This window comes from Psammomys obesus, unplaced genomic scaffold, assembly GCF_907164565.1.
Source record: "Psammomys obesus unplaced genomic scaffold, mPsaObe1.curated_primary_1811, whole genome shotgun sequence".
Taxonomy (NCBI): Eukaryota; Metazoa; Chordata; class Mammalia; order Rodentia; family Muridae; genus Psammomys; species Psammomys obesus.
The window spans coordinates 1218963-1242506 of NW_026590511.1; the positions used below are offsets into that span (position 1 = coordinate 1218963).

At 53.1% G+C, this 23544-nt stretch overlaps 1 protein-coding gene across 1 annotated transcript; it reads right to left on the bottom strand.

Moving 5' to 3' along the window:
- Positions 1-280: 280 nt before the first annotated feature.
- Positions 281-20579, bottom strand: LOC129677071 (AP-3 complex subunit delta-1-like). Its single transcript, XM_055607660.1, has 11 exons — positions 20067-20579; positions 13455-13550; positions 11599-11679; positions 9989-10069; positions 7857-7964; positions 7007-7136; positions 4372-4511; positions 4212-4285; positions 3574-3623; positions 2245-2294; positions 281-1765 (listed from the first exon to the last, which is right to left on the bottom strand). Exons 1-11 carry the CDS (start codon positions 20577-20579, stop codon positions 1682-1684), a joined length of 1407 nt encoding a protein of 468 aa, XP_055463635.1. The 3' UTR covers positions 281-1681.
- Between the last annotated feature and the right edge of the window lie 2965 nt (positions 20580-23544).

Below are 23544 nucleotides of genomic sequence, written 5' to 3' on the forward strand. Positions count from 1 at the left end.
CTGGACCAGCTTTCTGCCTCCACTCACGAGAACTCCAGCTCAGGTTCCTGGGCCTGTGCAGCAACTGCCTTTTCCCACCAAACCATCTCCCTGTTTTCCCTGTTTAAAAAAATATTTTGTGGTGACTCCCACCTTTAATCCCGGCGCTCGGGAGGCAGAGTTTGAGTTCTACAAAATGAGTTCCAGGACAGACAAGGCTACAGAGAGAAACCTTGCCTCAAAAAGAAAACAATGACAAAAAAAAAAAACTGAAGGGAGGGGGCGAAGCAGGAGCCACAGATGACAAGTGTGCACCCAGAAGCCTGAAGCCTCACTTGGTGACAAGTCTGGAGCTGGCCACCATCAACAGATTACTCAGAGATACATTCCAACAGCACAAACACGAGAACTGCAGACACATCCAAGGTGGGGAATGTGTGGTCCCTGGGCCCCATGAGGAAGTCTGTCTTTTGTTTGTTTGTTTGTTTGTTTGTTTTTGGTCTTCTGAGACAAGGTTTCTCTGCGTAGCCCCGTCCTGGCTGCCCTAGACTTGCTTTGTAGACCAGGCTGGCCTCAAACTCAGAGATCCACCTGCCTCTGCCTCCCAAGTGCTGGGATTAAAGGTGTGCACTGCCACACCTGGCTGAGGAAGTCTGTCTTTAGACCCTGGCTCTAAGGTAAATACCGGGACCATGGTAGACACTGGGGCTGAGCCCTGGTCTGAGGAGCCAGGAGATGGGACAGACATGGACCCCATTTTGGAGCAGGTTTAGCCAGAGAACACTGTGGGGACACAGGGAAGACGGCAATGGGCCGCACACACCCCTCTGAGGCCCAGGCGGATGCTAGGCAGACTGCTGGAGGGACTTTGATCTCCACCACCTCCCAAGTGCTGAGTGACAGGCGTGCTCCCCCACACCAGGCCTCCTTTCCCCTTCAAATTAAAGACATTACATTAGTTGGCATCCCAGCACACAGAAGGCAGATCTGTGTGAGTTCAAGGCCAGCCTGGTCTACAGAGTGAGTTTCAGGACAGCCAGGGCTACACAGAGAAACCCTGTCTTGAAAAACCAAAATCAAACAAACAAAACACACACACAAAACAAACCATTTCTTTGTACATGGGGTATGTTCATCAAGGTCAGCAGAGCACTATAGGAATCATCTCTTCCCACCATGTGGGCCCAGGGACCAAGTCAGGGCATCAGGCTTGGTGGCAAGCACCTTCATCCACTGAGTCATCTCACCAGCCCCCCTTTTTTAAGATGGGTCCTGCTGTGGAACCAGGTTAACCGTGAACTCCCAACTCTCTTACTGCAGCCTCCTGCTTGCTAAGATAGATGCAGCTGTGGCTTCAGTGCAGCCCTCACAATATTTATTTCTGAGACAAGGTTCATGTAGCCCAGGCTAGACTTGAAGTCATTAAGTAGCCAAGCATGATCTTGAAGCCTGTGCCACACCTGGTTCCTGAGGCATAGGTAGGTCTGGATCCTGACACTAGTGAGCCCAGCCTTGATCGTCTTCCTGTTTGCCGTTCCCACACTACACTCAGTTCAGCCCCACCTTTCAGGGTGCCTACACTGCAACCACCACTCAGCCCTTCCCTATGGTGAGTGCTTCCTCTCAGCCCACAAAGCCCTCCTGCCCTGGGCCCACAGACATCTGGTAGACAGGTGTGGGGTCTCTGAATCCAGCACAGCATTTAGGTGTGGAGGCAGGGAGATGGCAGCGACTTACAGTTCTGGTCCGAGTCCTCTATGAGTATCCTCAGCTTCTGGACGCACAGCTGAGAGGAGAGGAAAGCCATGCTTGGTCACATCCCCCCAGGCAGGGCCGGCGCCGTTCTCCACCCCACCACCACGCCCTGCAGCCCGACACCAGCCCTGACCAAGGGCATGCATTTCGGGACAGGAGGGGAGGTGACTGTGGCCTTCTCACTGGGGGCCTGCTCAGCATGACAAAGTGGATCTGCAGGTGCCAGTGAGGACAAGTGGGAGTGAGGGAGTGATCACTGGGGTATCCAGTGTACACAGCAGCTGCCCAGGCAGGCTGATTCGGTCCCCTCAGGGCAGGTCTCACAGGTTCAATAAAGAAAGAAGGTGCCCATAAGCGGACTTCCTGCACACTCGAGCTGTTTGAGAAAAATGAATTTGGAGGTGAACACCACAAATTTTTTCTAGACTGGCTGAGGAGTCCTTGGGCCTGGCCACCACCCAAGATTCAGTCCCCCTGATCTGCACAGGCCCCGCCTTCCCGGAGAGGTACCTGGATGCTGGCGCTGTGGTTGGGCATTCCAGAAGACAGCGAGATGAGCACTGGGACACATGGGGGTGGAGGTTAGTGCCCATGGGCCAGACACTGACACCCTACTGACCCATCCCCACCAGCAGGGACCTGGCTGCCTGGCTCCAGGAGGCTTGAGGAGGCTGCGTGTTCAGAAGGCAGATGGACAGGTTGGGCCTTGGGAAACCAGGGATCTGGCCTGGGTCTCCCACCCTTCCTCACAAGCTCTTGGGCCTAAAGCACCAGTACCTAAGACAGGCTCATGCATAACCCTTGTTCCTCTCTGGGTTCTGGGGTGGCAGACCTGTGCTGGGCAGAGCTGGCCCAAGACCCCGCAAAACCCGAGTGCTGATGGTTTCAGGTAGCCCTCAGGTGACAACACTCCACCCCTCACAGCTGTGTCCTGCAGCTGAGGACACAGCATGAGCTGGCTCCCACAGAGGGTTCCAGAAGCCCCACCTGCTCTTCCTACGGCTGAGACTTGGGTCCTGTCGCTGGGTACAGCTGCAAGGGTAGCCATTTGACTTGGGGACTCCCCTGTGATCACTGAGGCCTTCAGACCTCACCTCAAGCTACCTTCCCTCCTCCTGCTCCCTCCACCCAGGCAGGACAGTAGGGAGGAAGGCCATGGTTAATTACAAGCCCAAGAGTGCTGGCCCAAATCCTAAGCCTCTACTTGGGTGTGTTGTGTGCATGTGTGCATATGAAGACAAAGGTGACCAGCAGGCATCCTCTGCAATCCTCCCCACCTGGCTTTTTTGAGCCAGGGTCTCCAGATGACCCTGGAGCTCACTAAAGTGGCAGCCAGAAAGCTCCAGGGACCTGCCCATCTGATACCGCAGTGTTAGGGTTCCACGGCCCAGCCATGACCTTTGTTGTGGCTGCTGTACATCGTGCTCAACTCCCTATGCCTGTAAAGGACGGCACCCTAGCGGCTCCCAACACTACTCCTAAGTGATCTGTGGGTGAAAGGACCACCTCAGCTCAGTCCTGCTGCAGGGGCCTGGAAAATGGATGCTGCCTGCCAGGTGGACATGTGCTGGTCCTGGGCTCCGACCACAAGTTGGGGCTGACCTCTCAAAGTTGCAAAGGGGCCTGAGAAGGGAGGTGAGCCGTGCAGAGATAGAAAAGAAGACTCAGGCGGGGCAGCTGCCTCATCTAGGGACGCTCTGGGTCCTAGACAGCTCAGGACTCTTGGTCCTCTCAGCAGGAGCACCTGCACCCTCTCTCAGCTTGGTGGCAGCCTAAGAGGGGGACTGAGCCCCGCCCCCTCGTTGTGCCCTCCTATCAGGGCTATACCAGGGCACTCACCTGCAATCACGGTATTCACACACTCGTACAGCAGGGACATGGCAGAGGTGCTGAAAGGGAGGAAGGTGTGAGGACCTAGCCCAAGGAGTGTCACACACAAACAAGGTCACTCTGCTGAGCTCCATGGAAACAGTACCATTGACAACCCTCTAAAGCCCAGTGACACCATGATGATTACTGAAGCTCCTTCCTGTGGACAGGGAACGCAGCCTACACTGACTCCTCCCACCCCAACCTCACCCCTGTGTGCCTCGAAGGCCTGGCAGGCCCTCCTGCGCCCTCCTTCCAGAGGATGAGTCCAGAGGGACAAGACAGCACTGGGGGCCCAGGAGGGTAAAGAGCAATATGAATGCACTGCTTGGTGTCTGAGGACAGGGGTAGATGACTGAACTGAGTATAGTGGGTAGTGGTGACACTTATAAACCCAGCACCCAGGAGGATAAGGCGGCAGATTAGCACAAATTCAGGGCAAGACTGGGCTAGAGTAAAATGTGCCTCAAAATCAATCAAACAATCAAACAAAAATCACATAGACTAAACAGGCTGGTCTCAGTGGGACAGGGAGGGCGAGGTGGAGAGGGTCGATGTCAGAGTGGCACCAATGTCCCTGCCAGGGACGGCAGCCGAGGAGTAGGTACCTGTGAATGAGGTTGGTGAGAGGCTCGATCAGCTTCTTGCCCAGCCTGGGCTCCAGGGGAGTCAGGGCACCGAACTACAGGGACAGGGATGCTATGGTCACCAAGATATCCGTAGACCATGGACCCAGGCCCAGCATACACCTGGCCCTTCAGCACTTACCAGCTTGATGATCTTGATGAGGACCCAGTTGTTGGTGGAGGATGTCATGAGCTTGAAAAACAGTGGGGCCAGGGACAGGTAGTTCTTAGGGTTGCGGCGAGCCAGCTCGCAGATGACATTAACGGCCGCAGACTGCACCCCTAAAGACCAAGAGAAGGGTCCATATGAATGGAATGAATGGAACATTCTGCTACCCAGGTGGAGTCTCCGTCAACAAGGACACCCTGTTCACAGGGACCGCCCACCAATAACAATCATGCCCACAGAGCAGAACATCCCCATCACAGAAAAGGAGGCTTCCCCATCTACAAGGGGATTCCCCGGACAACAAGAACACGGGGTACAGGGTTCACTGTGGAAGTCTAAGGACACACAGGTGATTGTCACCATGCAGAGACAGCTAGAGCCCCAGGCATGTGGCCCAGTCAATGTTTCCCGGGCTCCTCTGAGCAGAGGGGAGATGAGGACACACTGCTCCTGCTTAGGACAGACATGATGTGTGTACACGCTGCCCCTTTAGGTAAAAAGAGATTTTATGAGTGTTTGTTGGCATGTATGTGTGTGCACCGTGTGTGCACAGAGCCTGCAGACCAGAAGAGCGCATCAGGTCCCCTGGAGCTGGGGCTACAGATGGCTGTGCCTGGAACTAAACCTGGGTCCTCCGAGGGAGCAGGCAGTGCTGTCACCACTGAGCCATCTCTCAGCTGTGGCCCACCTCTGCTTTCTTGGGATTGGGTGTTGATGTGGAGGAGACTCCTCAGTGGTGAAGGCATCTACAGGTGGCCCATGCCCTCGTGGGCAACTCCACTGAGCTCCCTGCCTCTTACGGCAGAGCCGAGCGGACTGTTTCCTTGTTCTGTCACTGCTGCCCTGCCTGGGAGAGGACAGCACATGGACCACAGTTGTTCTCTCCCAAGAAAAGGTTCACACAGCCCCAGGCTAGACAACACCCTGCTTTAGCACACTCACACACACTCAAAGAAGCACAAAATGACACCAATGTGCAGACCAAGGGACACCTCAGCCTCCAGCCCAAGGAATCCAAGGCTTCCAGGGTGACAGCACTGCTCTCTATGCCTCTGGCCCAGGACAGCACCAAAAAGACCACCCAAGGCACAGAAGGGCTAGACAGAGGGAGAATCAAGAGGCCAATGATTATTAGTTGTCCCATCTGTCCTATCGAGTGAAGCCCCAGGAAGAGCTGTCCCGAGATGGAAAGAGCACTTCCCAATAGCTCAACAGCTGTGCGAGGTGCTGCAGAGCCCCTCCCCGACAGGGGGTGCTGCCACCCCCTGCCATGCCCAGCACCAGCCACTGCTTACTTTTTCTGAGGCAGGGTTCCATAGAGCCAGGCTGGCCCTGAACCCCTGACTCACTGCCAGGCATGTGCTACCACGCTGCTCTACACAGTGCTGGGGAAGAGATCCAGGCTTTACTATGTGCTAGGTTAGCATTTTTGACCTAAGCCACAGCCTCTGCCTTTTACCTTGGGAAAAGGTCTCAGCCCAGGCTAGCCTTACAATTCTCCTGCCTTATTCGCTGAATACCTGAGGGAGGGAACCTGCGAGCCACAGGATGGCTGGAGTCCTTTTTACTTTCTGAGCTGCAAACAGCTGAACTGAGCTGAGCACCTGGCCCACCGAGGGAGCGTGATCACTCATGAGCTGTATGCTGCTCTGAGCCTTATCTCTTCCTCCAGAGGCCCGAAAGAAGGGACCTGGCTCTGACTGGAAGGCAGCAGCCTGTGTGTGGGGCAAACATGAGGCTTCGAGGCTGAGCTTCATGCTTTAACCACACCCAGCACCTGCACAAACACTCACCTGCCCCGAGAATAAAATGCCAGGTGGGTCCCTTGTACTCTAGTCTCGAGGAACTGAAGGGAGACTTTGCCTCCAAGGACCTACGCCGGGCTGTGTGGCTGCGGTAACATATGGTCCTGAGGCCACAGGCCTGCTCCACTGCAAAGTATGTTCCTCCAGAAGGCCTGGGTGTATTACGGTTTTTCAGGCCAGGACTTGGGTCCTCACTCACTTTCCAGCCTCATCTCTTCCCAGGGGTGGGGGGCTTCGACCACAGACCATGCAGATGTGCATGCAGATGTGCTACAGCAACTTGTCTCAGGACACTGCTTACAGGGCAACAGCCAGCACAAGCCTCGGGGGACACAGCTGTTACTCTACCTGTGTGTCTCACAGTGGAAGGTGCTCCTGTGCTCTAATTCTAAATGACCACAACTTTAATCAAGTGACATTTAAAGCCTCCACATACTCCGCAGTCCCTCAAGGCTCCTGCGCTGGATGTAAGGTCTACAGCACCCTACCCTGCTCAGTCAACTCTGCAGAGGTGGAAAATAGCAAGACTGACTCACTTGCCAGTGAGTCATAGCTCCCAGGGGAGCCCTGCACCCTACTGACCTCATAGCAAAGCTGGCTGCACTGGACCTGACTGTCCACTCAGGCCAGGAGGGACCTGAGCCATGGGGAGTCTCAAATCACTGCATGTCCTGTAGCTTGTGGCTGCAGCCATCACCAGTGCAGATCCAAGGGGATTTGCAGCCTGTACCCATACCCACATCCTCACCATTCCCCACCCTCTCATCCACCCAGGTGGTTGGGCAGAGCTTCCCATCACTAACCTGGGTCTGGGTCCTCCAGCTTCTCCTTGAGCCGGGGGAAGGCAGGCCGCAGTGACTCGGGGTACTTGAGGAACACCTTGTACATGATCAGCACTGCCTTCTTCCTGATGTAGGGTTTCGTGTGAGACATCTGCAGGGACAGCAGGTGGCTAGTGACTCACCTGCCCAGCGCCCCTGACTCCTTCACATCTCTTCACTCCCTCCAACCCACCTAGAGAAGGCCTTTGCCCCCCATCTGCCCACAATCAGGCCTCGCCGACAGCAGCCTAGGCGTGCCTCCGCCTGCATCAGAGAGGTGATCTGGTTATATATAATGTGTGGCCCTGTTCCAGGCTGCCCTCACTCAAGCCTCCTCCAGGACAGTCTCTGTGCTGGCATTGGCAGGGGGTAACTCTTAGGCCACCAGGCTCCAGCGGGGGCTCCATGCAGACCCACCACACTCTCTACTCCACAGGGCTGGCAACTATCTGGAAAGCCCCACCAGCATACATCTACCCAGTGGGCCAGGCAATCTGTCACAACAGCTACAGCCACCACAGGAAAGGGTGCGTGGACATGGCGGGTTCCGGTGGAACTCTGTTTATAACAGGTACCTGTTGTATCTGGATGAGGACAGTGGGCTCTGACCCCCCCCCCCCCCCCCGTAGTACTGATGAACTTTGAGACCACCAGACAGAATCCAGGGGGCAAACACAGAAGAAAGCAAAGCTGACTTCTGCTCGGTCGTATTCACCCCAGCCATACAGCAGCACTCTGAGGGCCTCTCTCTGTCTCAGAGCAAGGGCTCAACACTGGGTTCTGGGCATTGCTAGATGAAGGGGAAGGGTGGTGTAGGCACACAGAAACTCACCAGGGTCATGATGTCATTTGCCAGGTCTCTGGCAAGATCTGGGGTGACAAAACAGGACAGACCAGTCAGTGCCACTCCAGTGTCGTACTGGCTGGGGCTGCTCAGGTCCTGCAAGGGGATAGCAGTGGCAGTCCTTTAGGTCTTATCTGTATGTCTGTATCCCAGCTGTCCTGCAGCCCAGAATGACGCAGTATTTCACAGCTCCTCTACTGTCATGGAGAGGAACTGGAACACAGGTTGGAGGAAGAAGACCAGAAAGCTCTGCATGGAAGCCACCAGGCCTCTGGGCTCCTTGGGGACAGAAGCTACCTTGCAAGTCACAACTCCTAGGCAAGGACTACCCGCTCCTGGCAATGCTATAGGGGCATGTTTCTACTCAGTGACTCCCCCATGATACCAGGGACAGTCCTCTGGCCGTTCCTGAGCTGAGACACTCTGGGCCAGTGTTCATCCTTCTGGTGAGTAGGGGCCTGAGGCTGAAGACTGACTCTAGCAGCTACCCCACCTCCCTCAACTTCCTCCCAGCGCCCTGACTCCCCCTGCTCTAAGACAGTGCACCTATCACTCGAGCACACACCCTGTGGGCACCACATCCACTTTCAAAGGATCCTCAGCCACGTGGGGCGTGCTTGGAGTTCCAGCCTCAGGGTAATGAACAGAACGCTGTGAGCTTTAGGGCCTTTATTATGCAGTGGGCTCAAACTGCATCACAAGCTATCATTGGCCTTTGCCCTCGTGGCCAGAGTTTGCAGTGACACCTCCCAAAGGGACAGAGAAGAAAGCAGTGATCGCAACGAGAACACTGCCCTCCAAATAGGAAGAGCATCAGGAAGACACACAGAGATGACAGAATGTCCTGGAGCTTGGCCTTGAGAGAGCCCTCTCCCTAGGTCCCAGGCTGTTGCAAGCTGCACAGAGGCTGCAGAGGCCTGGGATATGGGCCTGTGCTGAGCTAGCACGCAGGCCTCAGCTACACAGACACCAGGTCCCAGCCAGGACATCAGCAAGTGCTGAGGGCAGCAGTATCTTCCCAACCTTCTCTGATGGAGCTGATCTCCTACGTGCCTTAGAGAGCAACACACAGCCTAACCTACAGCCTTGCACTACAGCATGCAGACAGCAAGATGCTGATCCCAGAGCCAGCCTCAGCCCTGACCCAACCCTGCTCACCTCTGCAGCCCACACCCCTTCCACCTACAGCTCACATGTCCAGTTCCTTCCCAAAGCCTGGACATTCAAGTCTGTCTTCTTCCCACATGGTCCACCCATCAGGACCCTTACTTTAGGAGGCTCCACCCACCTAGGCCCCTACTGCTCCCAGAAGGCCCTAATCACTCAGACCCTTGCTCTTCTCAAAAGGTCTGGACAGCATAGTGTCTGCTCCAAGAAGCTCTCGAGCACCCAGGCCAACTGCCTGACCCCATAATCCAGACAACTGCCCACTGCTTACAGCCATGACACCATTAGCCTCTACACCTCCTGCCTCACCCTCGCCTCAGCCAGGCTCTGTCCTCATTAGCCATAAGCCTAGCTATGCCACTGTAGCTCCCATCTACTCATTCCTCTTCCACCTGACAGCTGGCGGAACATACTCCTGGAACCCCAGCCCCCAGCTCACACTGCAGGGTCCAGCCCTTGCTCCAGCGTTTGTTAACAGAGGGCTATGCCCTACAACAGGAATTATAAAGGAGCTGGCAGCACAGAGAAGGCAGCCAGCACTCTGAGGTCTGCAGCACAAGGCAGGCAGGAAGGGACGGGGCATGGTCAAGGAGGACTGACTGACTGACTGACTCACTCACTCACTTACAGACCATCCAGAGATAAGACACTGACAGGCACTGGGAATCAGCAGCCTGGTCAGGTACCCAGTGTGGAGAGAGAGGCTATAGCTACTCTGCAGAACTAAGCAGGGAGGTCAGGAGGGGGCATGTACAGAGCTCCAGCCCCAAGCCCTCTTGAGCCTAAGCGCTGCCGCTGGCTGAGACCGCCCTCCCACCTGCTGAGACACAGGTGGCACGAGCAGCGGCACAGTCTTGAGCAGACACCCCAGGCAGGTGGGAGTGCAGCACTGATGGGGACCCCCAGCTGATGTCTGTGGCTCACTTGAGTGGCAGGAAAGCGGCAGGGCCTACCTTTCGGATCTGGTTGGTGGTCAGCATGATGACGTCAGTACCTTCGTGGAAGCACTGGGAGGCTGCAAGGTAGCCGACACGCTGCAGAGTCAACAGCCACGGTGTCAGAGCCAGAGGACTGGAGCCCTGGGGGACACTCCAGCCCCCTCAGGAACACCCACCAAACACCTGGAGACACTGAGGGTGGCAGCAGTAGGGCACCTGGATGTCCAAAGGAGCTCCTACTGAAGGGGACGGGGCACTGGGACATGGGGATCTGAGGTGCCCTCCCTAATGGTCTCCCAGCATGTGCAGGCAGTTCCCTGCACTGCTGTGCACAGGCAGCAGCACCCTGGCTCTGAGGACACACCACTCAATCCCTCCCTGACAGGGACTTGCTTAGGCATATTCAGCATATGCCACACATGCACAGAGTAAGACAGGAAGCAGAAAAGTGTCCAGAGGGACCAGTGTGCCCAACTGTGTCTATCAGAGGCTGGAAATGACCCACCATGTCAATGACCCCACAAACAGGTATCAGAGTCCTCAGAACAGCAGTGCTAAGCCAGCTGGGTCAGGCATGCGCCAATCAAACACTGCTACTGCTGTGCACAGTGACACAGCCTGTCACGGCGGCACTCAGGAGGCAGAGGCAGGTGGATCTCTGAGTTCAAGGGCAGCCTGGTCTATAGAGTGCATTCCAGGACAGCCAGGGCTATACAGAGAAACCTTGTCTCATAAAAAACAAACAAACAAACAAACAAACAAAAAACCCACTAACAACAACAACAACCAAAAAAGCCCAAAATGTAAACAATAAACCCAAACAAAAACAAAACAATCCCACCATGTGTTACTGGTACAATTCAAAGAATTGGTTTTGCTATGGACAGGTAAAACCATGGAAGTGCTTGTTTTATGCTCTGTAGCCCAGGATAGCCAGAAATATGCAATTCTCCTGTCTCAGCTTCCCCAGTGCTGGGATTAGAGCTGGGCATCCTGGGTGTGGGCTTGGCAGATGTTTAAGGGAACAGGGGTGAGGCCTCAGTAGGACTTGCCATGGTAGTGTCCTTTCTTGCTGTTGTTTAAAGACAGGGTCTCCCTCTGTGCCCAGGCTGGTCCAGAACTCACAGCAACCCTGTCTAAGCCCTTCATGCGAAGAATTACAAAAGCACGCTGCCATACTCAGCACTGTGGGCTTTGGGGGGAGGAGCAACACCAGCTCCCTCAGGGCAGTACTGAGAGGGTCCTGGTTTCTGTCTACAGGGCTGGGAAGCAGCAGGGGCCAATGCAGCCTGGAAAGTACTTTGGCTCTGAGCCACACTCTCTGCTCAGACCCAACAGAGACAGGTCTCTAGCTGCACATGTGATTGCCAGCTGGGAAGAGCGACACCAAGGGCAGAGTTGAGGGTGGCTGACACTCACCTGCACTGTCTCCAGGTAGAAGCTGCTGATACCTTGTCTCTCTCACTCTCAGGCCTTCCCCACTGGCAGGAAGTCTGACTGACAAGTCCTGGGAGAGCATGCTGTCTCCCTTCCACAGCAGGACGACTGGCTAGAGGTCCTCAAGGGTACCCCATGCGGGAGGACCTCCCCCGGCACACCTCCTGCTGTGCATCCTAGGTGCTCACCTTGAATGTGAACTTGGAGGCACTCATGACTTCAATGATGTTAAAGGCAGCCCAGCTGATGTCATACCCAAGCATCTGTAACTGTTAAGGGAGGAATGGTGACAGTGACTTGTACTCAAGAGATACAGGGACAACAGTTTCAGCCACAACCAGAACATCCACAGCACATATGGAAGAACAAAATGCATTCGGTCTCAACACATAAACTCATCCATCACAAGCCCCTGGGGACTTTATATCCTCTTTTCAAAAAATGACTCCAACAAGGCTAGAGATGGTTCAGAGTGAGAGCTCCTCAGGGTGACGCCCCCACTTGTAAACCCCCCCCCCACCAAGTGAGGGACTGGGGACATGGTCAGGGGTGGAGCTCCTGTTTAGAAACTCCCAGTGAGGTGCTGGGTGTGGCTCAATAGGAGAACTCCTGCCTGGCATGTGTGAGGGACGGGGTTTCCTATCTAGCACTTAAAAAAATTTAACAATACAAAATACAAACTATTTGAAGTCTAAGGCGACAAATTCATATAACAGTAAGATAAGGAGCAAGCACGATTGAGAAGGTGCTGCTGCTGTACAGAGCTCCTACATCATGGCACACAGTTCTGCTTGGTGTGACCCGGGCACTTGGAAAGCTAAGCTAGGAGGACTAAAAATTCAAGCCAACTTGGGACACACACACATGGTACAGATATACACACAGGCAAAACAGCAACACATATAAAATAGACCTTTTTAAAAATTAATAAACAGCCAGGAATAGTAATGCACGCCTTTAATCCCAGTCCTTGGGAGGCAGAGGCAGGAGGATCTGTGAGTCCGAGGCCAGCCTGGTCTGAAGAGTGAGTTCTAAGACAGTCAGGGCTGCACAGAGGGACTAGGTCTCAGAAAAATAAATAAAGTTTTAAAGAAGCCAACTTGGGCAATTTAGACTTTACGTCAAAAAGTTTAGAAAGCTGGACACTGGTGGCACACACACGCCTTTAATCCCAGCACTCAGGAGGCAGATGCAGGCAGCTCTGTGAGTTTGCGGCCAGTCTGGTCTACAGAGCTAGTTCCAGAACAGCCAGGGCTAAAAAAGAAACCTTGTCTCAAAAGCAAGAAAATGAAATTTACAAAGAGCTCCCACCTGAGCTTGAGAGCACTTGAGCACTTGCCTCAAGGGCACCAGGTCCTGAATTCAATCCAAAACTGTTCAACAATAAAGAAGGTAAAGGCACCAGCTTCCAAGCCCAACAACCTGAGCTCCTGCTACTCAATTAATGGAAAGAATCAAGCCCTGCATGTTGTCCTTTATAGAAGCACCATGACATACTAGCATACACATCAAGGAAAGAAAGAAAAGAATCTTTTAATTTTTAAAAATTAAAAGAACTGGCATTGGTGGTACATGCCATAAGTCTCGGCACTCGGGAGGCAGAGGCAGGCAGATCTCTGAGTGCAAGACCAGCCTGGTCTACAGAGTGATTTCCAGGACAGCCAGGGCTACACGGAGAAATCCTGTCCCAAAAATAACAAATAAGGTTTTAAAAGGCGCAAGTTTTCTAAGATGGACAGTGAACTACCCTGTGACAGCCTTGTGGCATACTCCAGTACTGAGAGTCCAGCACAGTACCTCGCCTCCCCATCCGAGGAGGAATGGGGACAGAGGGCAGTCACATTCTCGTACACCTGCAGCCAAAAGGAAGTTCAGAGCCTGAGTTTTCCACCAGGCTCCCCAGCACCTCACCACATTCCCAACCTGTACCAGCCACATAAGCAGCAGACAGGACTCTGCATGAACTCTGTGCTGCACACAGCAGCAGCCTTTGATGGGCAGATGATATACAGCAGACAGGAGGGGCCACAGGGGAGGCACTCACATAGGTGAGCTTGCAGACGGCATTGGCCTTCACAGCAATGTTGTCCTGCTTCAGCTCCTGCTTGATCTCATCGATGCACTGGGAGATGTACTTGGCCTGGGAGACAGCAGTGCAAAGACGGAAGGATCAGTGTGGTCAGGCTGCTGCTGTCAGCAGGTGCTCAAGAAGACGGAGATGTGGCTCCTTTCTCTTCCCTCTCTTTGCAGCATGGGGATCTGAACCAGAGTCAGTGCATGCCAGGCTAGTGCCCTGTCTTGGGTTGTCTCTCAAAAACCACTGAGCACATATTCTCCAGTGACAGGAAATATCCATAACAGAAGACTCTAGAGGTGGGAAGTGGACCTGTGGAGCTGGGTGGGGCCACAGTGGCTGCTCTAGGTGACAGCCTTCCACTGGGAGAAGGGGGAATACACTGAAGCTAGGCTGTTGCCAGCCTCATGACACTACTGTATGGCCTGCTGCCTATCTGATCTACCCACGCCACAGGGCCCACTGGGGCCCCTCTACCTCCCACAGGCTGCTTGGCATAGCACCCCCCCCGACATTCACCCTTGGCCTCCCCCCCAGCGCAAGCTCAGCAAATCTACCAAAAGACTTCTTGGGGCAGACAGGTCGACCCAAGAGAAATAAGGCACAAAGTCCAGATGGAGAAGGGCAGGCGTGGGCCCCAGGGAATGTCTCATATCCCACAAATGGAGTCAGAACAAGCACAAATGGAGTCAAGCCAATTCCCAGGACAGCATGAGCTGGGGGAGGTGCTGAGGTATGGTCATAGCAGGTATGAACTGACTCCCTCAGCCACACGGAAGAGTCATATCAGCTTCCATGTACCAAGTGAGGAAAGAGGAGCCTGGCTTGGTGACATGACAGTGACAGTTCCTCAAATACAGTCCAAAGCTGCTCACCCCAGCTGATACACTCCAGGAGCCATCACGCCCCAGAACCCCCAGGAATGCATGGGTATCACGCTCCATCCCAAGTCCCTGTGAAGCTGACCTAGTAGGCTCCTTGTGGATCATTACTACCCAGGACATCTTGTCCCTAGCATGGGGTCATAAGGAAGAGTCACAACTATTCAGCACCCCCTCAAACACAGATTTGTTTTGTTTTTTAAGTTTGCTTGTTTATCTTTTTCAAGGCAGGATGTCATGTAACCCAGATGGCCATGTAATTGGGCTGGCCTTGAACTCCTGTCCCCCACGGGATGACAGGTATCAGTTATCACACCTGGTAAATCAGAGTACTTTCCTGAATATTTTATGATCTGGACTGAGTTCATTGAACAAGTGTCACCACAACCTGCTTCAAGTAACTAAATGCCACCCAGGGATCCCCAGGACCACCCTGGGCAGGAATGTCTTTGTCCCTCTTTAAAGAAGCCAGACTGTTAACGATGAAAAAGAGAAAGAAAGAACTCAAGGCCAGCTCTGTGGAAGAAGTAGACCTTCAGCTGAGGTGTGGTGGGGTGAAGATGGAACCAAGTGGAAACTCCAAGCAGAGCGGCAGAGTTCTGCCTGCCCAGGTATCCAGAGCAGTGCTCCAGCAGGCCCCACAAGCTGGATGTTCACAGCCCCTGCAGTAGTCCCTTAGTTTCCAGGACGGAAGGCCACTGTTGCCTGCAACAGAGCCTAAAGTGATCCCACTACCCTGGTGGAGCACACCCGTAATCACAGCACCTGGGAGGCTAAGGCAGGAGGATGGCCTCAAATTCAAGGCCAGCCTGAGTTACATGGTGAGCTCCAGGACAGCATGGACTGTAAGAGTCCCTGACTCAAAAATCCAAATTTAAAAAGAAGATAGCCAGGGGATGGTGCACACTCTTTTAATCCCAGTACTCCGGAGGCAGAGGCAGAGGGATCTCTATGTGTTCAAGGCCAGCCTGATCTACAGAGCAAGTCCAAGAGAGCCAAGGCTACACAGACTCCCCTGTCTCAAAAAAAAAAAAAAAAAAAAAAAAGAAAGAAAGGAAAGAAAAAGAGAGAAGAAGCCTGGAAGACAGCATACTGGGTAAAGCTCTGCTCGTGCTGAGGACCTGAGTTCAGATCAGAGCAGCACGTGTGCAGTCCCAGTGCACTGACAGCAGTGAGCTCGCGACCTAGCCTGCATACATCAGCCAACAGCAGAGACTGCTGTCCTGATTGCCACAGGACACCTCGGCTTGCACCAGGCACAGGGCACAGGCACGTACACACACACACAGCATACACGTGAAGCTCCTGCACACACAGGGCTGTGAGAGCTCTGATGTAATGTAATTCACCAAGTGAATTTTTGCAGCCTGGACCCGGGAGCTGAGGCAGGAACTGAGGCTGTGCAGACTGAACCCCAGAGGAACAGAGAACACAAGGGAAAATATTTTTCAAAACAGTGACTCAAACTCCCCCAATCTGGTGAGAGACAAATTCACTTCATCCAGGAGTGGTGGCACATGCCCTTAACACCAGCACTCCAGAAGTAGTAGCAAGCAGAGCTCCAAGTTTGAAGCCAGCCATATTGAGTTCCACAGCCACGGCTACACAGTGAGACCCTATCTCAAAAAAGCAAACAGCTGAGCGTGACTGGGCACACATTTAATGCCAACAGATGGGGGTTAGCATGAGACAAGGATGGACAGAGGCAGGTGGATATGAGTTCAAGGCCAGCCTAGTTTGCAAGGTAAGTTCCATGTAAGACAGTCAGGACTATGAAGAGAAACCTTGTCTCAGAAAACAAACAAAAAAGAGAAAACAAAATAAAAAAGAAAGAAAGAAGAATTACAATTCAAGAGCAGCACAGGCCTGGAAGACACTCAGCAGTTAAGGGTAAGGGCTGCTCTTTCACAGGCCCAGGGTCTGATTCCAGCACGCGATGGCAGTTCACAGAGACTCTAGGCCCAGTCCCACGGGCTTCATACCCTCTTCTGGCACTATGTACACAGGGCCAGCCTCTGCCAGCCCCTCCTCTGCCATGCGCCCAAACAAGCCAGATTAAGATATGCTCCTTCCAGTGAGGCCTGGGGGCACTCACTTTTAACCTCAGCACTCAGAAGCAGGTGGAGCTCTGGGAGTTTGAGGCTAGCTTGGTTCACAAAGCAAGTTTCAGGCCAGTCAGAGCTACATAGTGATACCCTACCACAAAAAAAAAAAAAAAAAAGATACGATCCTAGGAACCAACTCTGCAAGGTGTCCTTTGATCTCTACATGAACACAAACAAAGTTATAGGTGGCTGTGTAAGACCTGGGACCCAAACTGAGGTCTTCAACAAGAGCGGCAAGAAATGTTAACTGCTGAGCTATCACTCCAGACCCAAAGACATTTTATCAAAAAGATATGCTCCTTCCAGCTGGGGCCATATAAGCCTCCCTGAGCTACAGAATAGACATGGTAGGGCTGGCCTCTCCTGTGGCTCCAGTTCATGCCTTTTTTTTCCAGTACTTAAAAAGCAGAAGCAGAAGGTTGTCTCTGTGAGCTCAAGAGCCTGGGCTACAGTGTGAGATCCTGTCTCTAAAAGAAATGACAACCAAGCCTGACCCCCTCAGGAATAGCCATGAGCTCCCAGCCTGTGAGAGCCTGGTCAGTATTTACTAAAGACAAGCAAACCTAGGACCTGGACAAACTGCTGACCCTGAGACAGAGCTGCATACACAGGACCTTTAACTGAACAAACAGGTTGATGGCTAGACAGAAGCAAGCTACAGAGGCAGGCAAGCCCAGCAAGGCCAGGCTACGGCAGTGAATAAAGCAGTCGCTAGCTGAGACAGAATGGTGGCCTCCGGCACACTGCGCACCGATGAGCAGAGTAGTCCACCTCCTCCTGAGCACTGGTCAAGGTCTGAGGTCTCACCTGGGATGCTATCATCAGTCATTAGTGGGATGCCACAAGTGTCAGGTAGCATTTTCGGGTTCTGAAAGTTCCTAAACTCTTCAAGAGACAGGCAACAGAGCAGTACCAACATGGGCAAGGAGTATCCTCTGGAAATCCCTAACTCCAGGCTCCACAGACATTGCCAGAGGAAGACATGTTTCCACCTGACCCTTGGAACATCCAAACACCCACCGAGACAGCTACACCAGAGTTTCAGAAACAACAGGCTGGGCTGACCACAGCACATAGACAGGGGCTGGTGCCCAGGAAAGCCTCCAAAGATGCTGAGCTAAACGAAGTCAGGAGAGGCCCAGCAGAAGCAGAGAAACTCGCCCCAAGGGCAGTGCAGGGGCTAAATACTCCAGTGTACCTTGCCAGTTGTTTCCCTTTCATTCTTTAACTCCTGCCCGCTTCATCAAGGCTCATGGAAGTGGCCACTCTGAAGGAGTGGGGGAAGGTGAATGGGGAGGGTATTTTCTGTTTTTTTATTTAATAACAACATGCAGGAGGCAGAGGCAGACAGAACTGACTTAGGTGGCTGGAGGGCATGGCTTGGCAACTGGGCACTACCAAGCAAGTACCTGTAGACTCAGAAGTCATAGCTGGAGGGAGGTAGGGTCCTAGAGCTAAGAATTAAAGGATGGAGGCAGAGGGATGCTTCAGCAGTTAAGAGTGCATGCTGCTCTTAGACAGGACCTGAGTTTGGTTTCCAGCACTCACTCACAAGACAGACACACAGATACCCACACACATACAGAAGAGAAAGTAATCTTTATTTATTTATTTTGGTTTTCAAAGTTTTTCTGTGTAGCCTTGGCTGCCCTGGACTTGCTTTGTAGACCAGGCTGGCCTCAAATTCACAAATCCGCCTGCCTCTGCCTCCCTGAGTGCTGGGATTATAGGCATACGTCACTGTGCCCAACTGGAAAGTAATCTTTTTTTTTTTTTTTTCCAGAGCTGAGGACCGAACCCAGGGCCTTGCACTTGCTAGGCAAGCGCTCTACCACTGAGCTAAATCCCCAACCCCTGGAAAGTAATCTTTAAAAAATACATATACAGCCAGTCCTGGTGGCGCACTCCAGTAATGCCAGCACTCAGGGAGGCAGAGGCAGTCAAATCATTGAGAGCTTGTTTCAGACACAGAGAAACCATCTCAAAAAAAAAAAAAGAAAAGAAAAGAAAAGAAAAGTAGGGGCTGGGCATGATGGCACACAACTTTGATCCCAGCATTCAAGGAGGCAGAGGCAGGATCTTCATGAGTTACAGGCCAGCCAGGTCTACAAAGAGAGTCCAGAACAGCTTGGGCTATTACACAGAGAAATCCTGTCTCGATAAACCAAAATACATACATACTACAAATACACACACATACACACACACACACACGATACATTAATACTAAAAAGACAAAAATTTACATCAATTCCCAATGAAGATAGGAGCTTTGGGGGTATGGGAGGACATAAAGAAGAAAACACAACAGAGCCTCCTGGGGACAAGGGCACCTGCCCCTTATAATCAGTCATCCTAGCACTGGGAAGGCTGAGGCAGAACCATGCACTTCTGGCCAGCCTGGGTTCTGTCCCTAGCTAGAGCCTGTTTGAGATACCCAACCTAGAATGTGACCTGTCCTCAGGACCCTGAACAGGCTTCCTAGAGAACACTCATTGAATGGGAAGGCAAAGGGGGACTGCTGAATCCCTCTCAAGGGGAGAGAGGGCCACCAGAGTGTTGGAATGGCAGTTCAAACACGGCAGTCCACACTTGGAAAAACACAGGCCAATCAGCGATTTTCAACTGAAGTCACAGCCAGGGAGAGAACAAAATGAACCAGGTTGGGTAGAAGAGACGGGGTGCTCCAGAGAAATGCCTGTCCCAGCCAGGGGCCTGCTTCCTGAACTCTGTGTGTCACATAGCAAGCAGGGGCCAACTGGTACCTGTCATGAATGCCCTGTTTCAGGACAGCCTTCCTGCCCAGGAGACCTGTGTCTTTCCACTGAGCAGGCACTAGGCCGCCACTATCTCACTTCTTCCTTAATCTAGGTCACAGGCTGGGGGCAGGAAAGGAAGCGGTGCTCTCGTGGTCGCAGCCTAACTTCTGGAAAAATCGCTTCCACACCCTGACTTCTGCCTTCTCTGAGCTTCCAGTTTTGAAGTCAGGCTTCCTCATCCCAGGGCAAGTCTGGGCCAGCAGCTTATGGGGATGCAGGCTGCAAACACTGGTAGTCCAGGGGTCTACAGACAGGGACTGAGACCTGGTAGGGCTCCCAAGTGAGCCCAAGACAGCAACCTGGACCTGTGCTTTTCTGACCCATGACTTGATTTCCCTGGGAGGGTCCCCTGATTCCCCATATGTGATCCAGAAACAAGCTCAGGTGGGAAAAGCTTTGCCTAAGCATGTGTCCATGCTAGTTCTTTGGAAGGCTAAGTCCTCTCCAAGCAGGGAAAGTGAGGCTCAAGGAGTGGCACCCAACTGCAAGACCTAAAACACCTGGGCCTTTGGGGACAGCGCTTGCTCCAAGTAGACAAACTTGGAGGCTCTGGGAGTGGCGCCCAGTTACAACAGATGCCTGAGCCGTTTGGACAGCGTCTGTTTCAAGCCGACAGGAACTGCTGGGGGTAAACTGAGGCCAGGGGAAGGAGAGGCTGTGCAGAGCCGCAGCTCCAGAGCAGGCAGGACGGGAATGGCGATGGGGTCGAGGAGGAGACTCCACGGCGGCCAGAGGCTGTGGGGAAGAGCCGGGCAGCCCAGCTCCGCGCCGGCTCACCTCGTCCTCCTTGTGGTTGCGGATGCCGCGGACCAGATCCTGCAGGTTCTTGTCGAACATGCGGTCGATGCTGCCCTTGACCATCTTGAGGGCCATCGCGGCGGCCCGCGGGCTGCGGCCTCCGAGGGGAACACTGCCGCCGCGGCCCTGGGAGGCGGGGGGACCCGGGGACCGCACCTCAGGCGGGCGACCCGCTGCGCTTCCGGCCGCCGCGGACGGGACGACGTGGAGGCCAGAGCGACGGCTGCAGCCGGAGACCAGGTTGAGGAGAGGAGCGGCGATCAAGGCCCCGCTTCCACAGACCCCCTCCCTTCCCAGCTCAGGGCCGCTCGCAAATGGCGGCCAAGATGGCGGTGGGTCAGCTGACGAAGAGCTTCGGAGTCCCGGAAGACCCGCCTCACCAGAAAGCCCCGCCTCCACACTGCAGTTTCCTTGACAACCACACACCACCCAATAGAAAGCAGAGCCTGCCGTGCGGCCCACCCCTTCCTGTGTAGAGTTCTGCAGCCTCATTGGTGAGCAGGAACGGCCACGGCGTTCTAACCACGCCCACAGGGGAACGAGGGCCGCCCTCTTTTTACTCGGCTGAATGACAGCATGGGCGTGGTGTCGTGTGGGCGTGGCTAGAGGAGGGCGGAGCTCCCACGTGGAGCTTTTGCAGTGTCCTAGGGAAGCATATCCAGCCCCGCCTTTTCTGAATCTGTGCGATCACACTGGGAAGCGGTGTCGGGAGTCAGTCCCACGAGCAGTCCAGACGCTGAGACTGGAGCATCTGGGGTTGCCGGCCAGCTCGTATGAAACCCTGTCTGAAAATACCAACGCGAGGCTTGGGGCATGAATGGTAGAGGCGGGAGAACCTGGCGTTCAGGGCGAGCCTTGAACGCGGTAATGGGCACACACAAACGCAAACATGAAGGTTGGGGGACTGACTCGGCGGTAATGCCCGAGCCTGGAATCCTCCCGAGAGAGCTCGGGGTGAGTCTAATGCTGGGTCTGGCATGCACGGAGCCGTAGATTAAATCTCCAACAGTGGAAAATAAATGACAGTAAATAAAAATGGGGCTGGAGAGATGGCTCAGAGCTTAAAAGCACTGGCTGCTCTTCGAGAGAACCTGGGTTCAGTTGCCAGCGCTTACAATCGTCCATACGGGCATCCAGTTCCTTCTTCTATCTTCCTCAGGCATCAGGCACGGAAGTGGTGCATAGGCATTGTTTCAGTTACTCTTCAACCGCCGCGACAAACACCATGACCAAAGCAGCTTGTAAAAGAAAGCGTTTTATTAGGCTCCTGGTTTCAGAGGGTTAGCGTGCATGAAGGCGGAGCAAAAGCATGGAGTCGGAAGCAGCGGACAGCTCACATCTTGAGCCACAAACAAGAGCAGACACAGACGGTAGGAATGGCGACAGTCTCTCAAAACTGTAAAGTCCCTCCTCAGTGGCAGACCTCCTCCGACATGGCCACACTTCCTAACCCTTCCTAAATAGTCCCAGAAACTGGGAACCAAGTACGCAAACACGGGGCTGTTTGGGGGCCATATTCTCATTTAAACCACCACAAACATACACAGGCAAGACATCTATCTATATATCTAAAACAATAATTAAAAATAACAAAAGTGGATACTGATAGGGATGAAGTGATCGCACAACGGTTATTGGGCCCAGCACTGATCTTGCAGAGGACTGAAATTTGTTTTCTTTGTTTGTTTGATGCACAAGTGTCTGTCTGCATGTGTGCCTGCGCCCCAGAAGAGGGCACCAGATCTCATTATAGATGGTTATGAGCCACCGTGGGGTGGCTGGGAATTCAACTGAAGACCTCTGGAAGAGCAGCCAGCGCTCTTAACCTCTGAGCCGTCTGTCCAGGCTTGAGGACCAGACTTTAATTGCCAATACTAGTACATACCTGTGATCCCAGCACTCAGGGAGGTAGAGGCAGGAAGTGAGTCCAGGACAGCCAAGGCTACACAGAGAAACCCTGTCTCAAAAAACTTAAAAAAAAAAATAGTTGACTCACAGCCTCATATTCAGTTCACTCCACTACCAGCACATTGCATGCCCTCTTCTGGCCTCAATGAGGAATTACACACACCGCGTGGTACACATAAAGTCAAGTAGGTCCTCACACATACCCACATAAAATAAGGAAGAAATTAAAAAGAAATATTTACAATAAATAAATGGTGCCTGGAGGGATGACTTTGTGTTTGAGAGCAATTGCTGCTCTTCCAGAGGATCTGGGTTCAATTCCCAGGTTCACCCTGACAGTTTACAGCTGTGCAGCAACAGTTCCGGGGGGATCCGAGCCTTTTTCTGGTTTCCACGGGCACTTGGAGTGCACACGGGGCATAGAAATGTCTGCAGACAAAACATTCACACGTGTGAAAAAAACCACATAAATAAGGAAGTAAAAATTAAATAGCATTTTATGCATTTCAGTCAGGCAAAAGGACCTCAGAGAGTTTGAAGCCAGACTGAGGGACATGTGGAATTTCAGGACACAGTACTAAACAGATGAACACGGCCAGGTGAACAGAGGCAGGCATGGTGGCTTTCATGGAATCATGGCAGCCAGGAGGCTGGGACTAGGGGATTGAGACCCTACAATTACACAAAACAAACAGAGAAAATAAGATAAACAGAGAGAGAAAGGCTGGTGTGATAAGGTAAGCCTGGAGAACTGAGGATCAGAAGTTCAGGTTTATTTTAGGCCATCTAGTGAATTTAAGGGCAGCCTGAACTACAGGAGACCAAAACACCAAAACAAAGCCAGGCATAATGACCCATGCCCTTCATCTCAGCCCTGGGTGGCGGAGGCAAGGTGTTTTCTGTGCATCTTATGCCAGCCTGCTACGTGGTGAGCTAGGTCAGCCTGAGCTACACACAGAGACCCTGTGGAATACAAATTGTTGACACCTGGAGCTACAGTGCCAGGGGCAAGTGTTTGCCCAGCAGGCAGGAGTTCTGGGCTCCACAGGAACAGATGTAGGAGTGCCAGCAGTCTATGAAGAGGGATCGGGAGTTGTCGGCCTGGCCTACCTGCCATACCAAACCAAGTGAGGGGACCATTTGAGTTAGGAGAGCATTTGACATCACGGTGGTGGTAAACGCCTTTAATCCTGGCAGGATTAAAGGAGGCAGAGGCAGGCGGATCTCTGTGAGGCCAGCCTGGTCTACAAGGCAAGACCCGGACAGCTAGGGCTGCTACACAGAGAAACTGTCTTGAAAAAACGAAAAAAGCATTTGCATCACTGGGCGTTAAGGTGCTAGTCCTAACTGTAGCCAGCAGGGGGCAGTGGTGGCCAGGTGCAGAAGTGTCAGCCCTTGATTCCTTCATTCATGTATAATCACTCCACCTACCCATCGACAATCCACTCACTCCCATCTATTCATCCACCCACCCACCCATCCATTCATCCACTCATCCATCCACCCACCCATCCACACATCCATCCATCCACCCACCCATGCATTTATC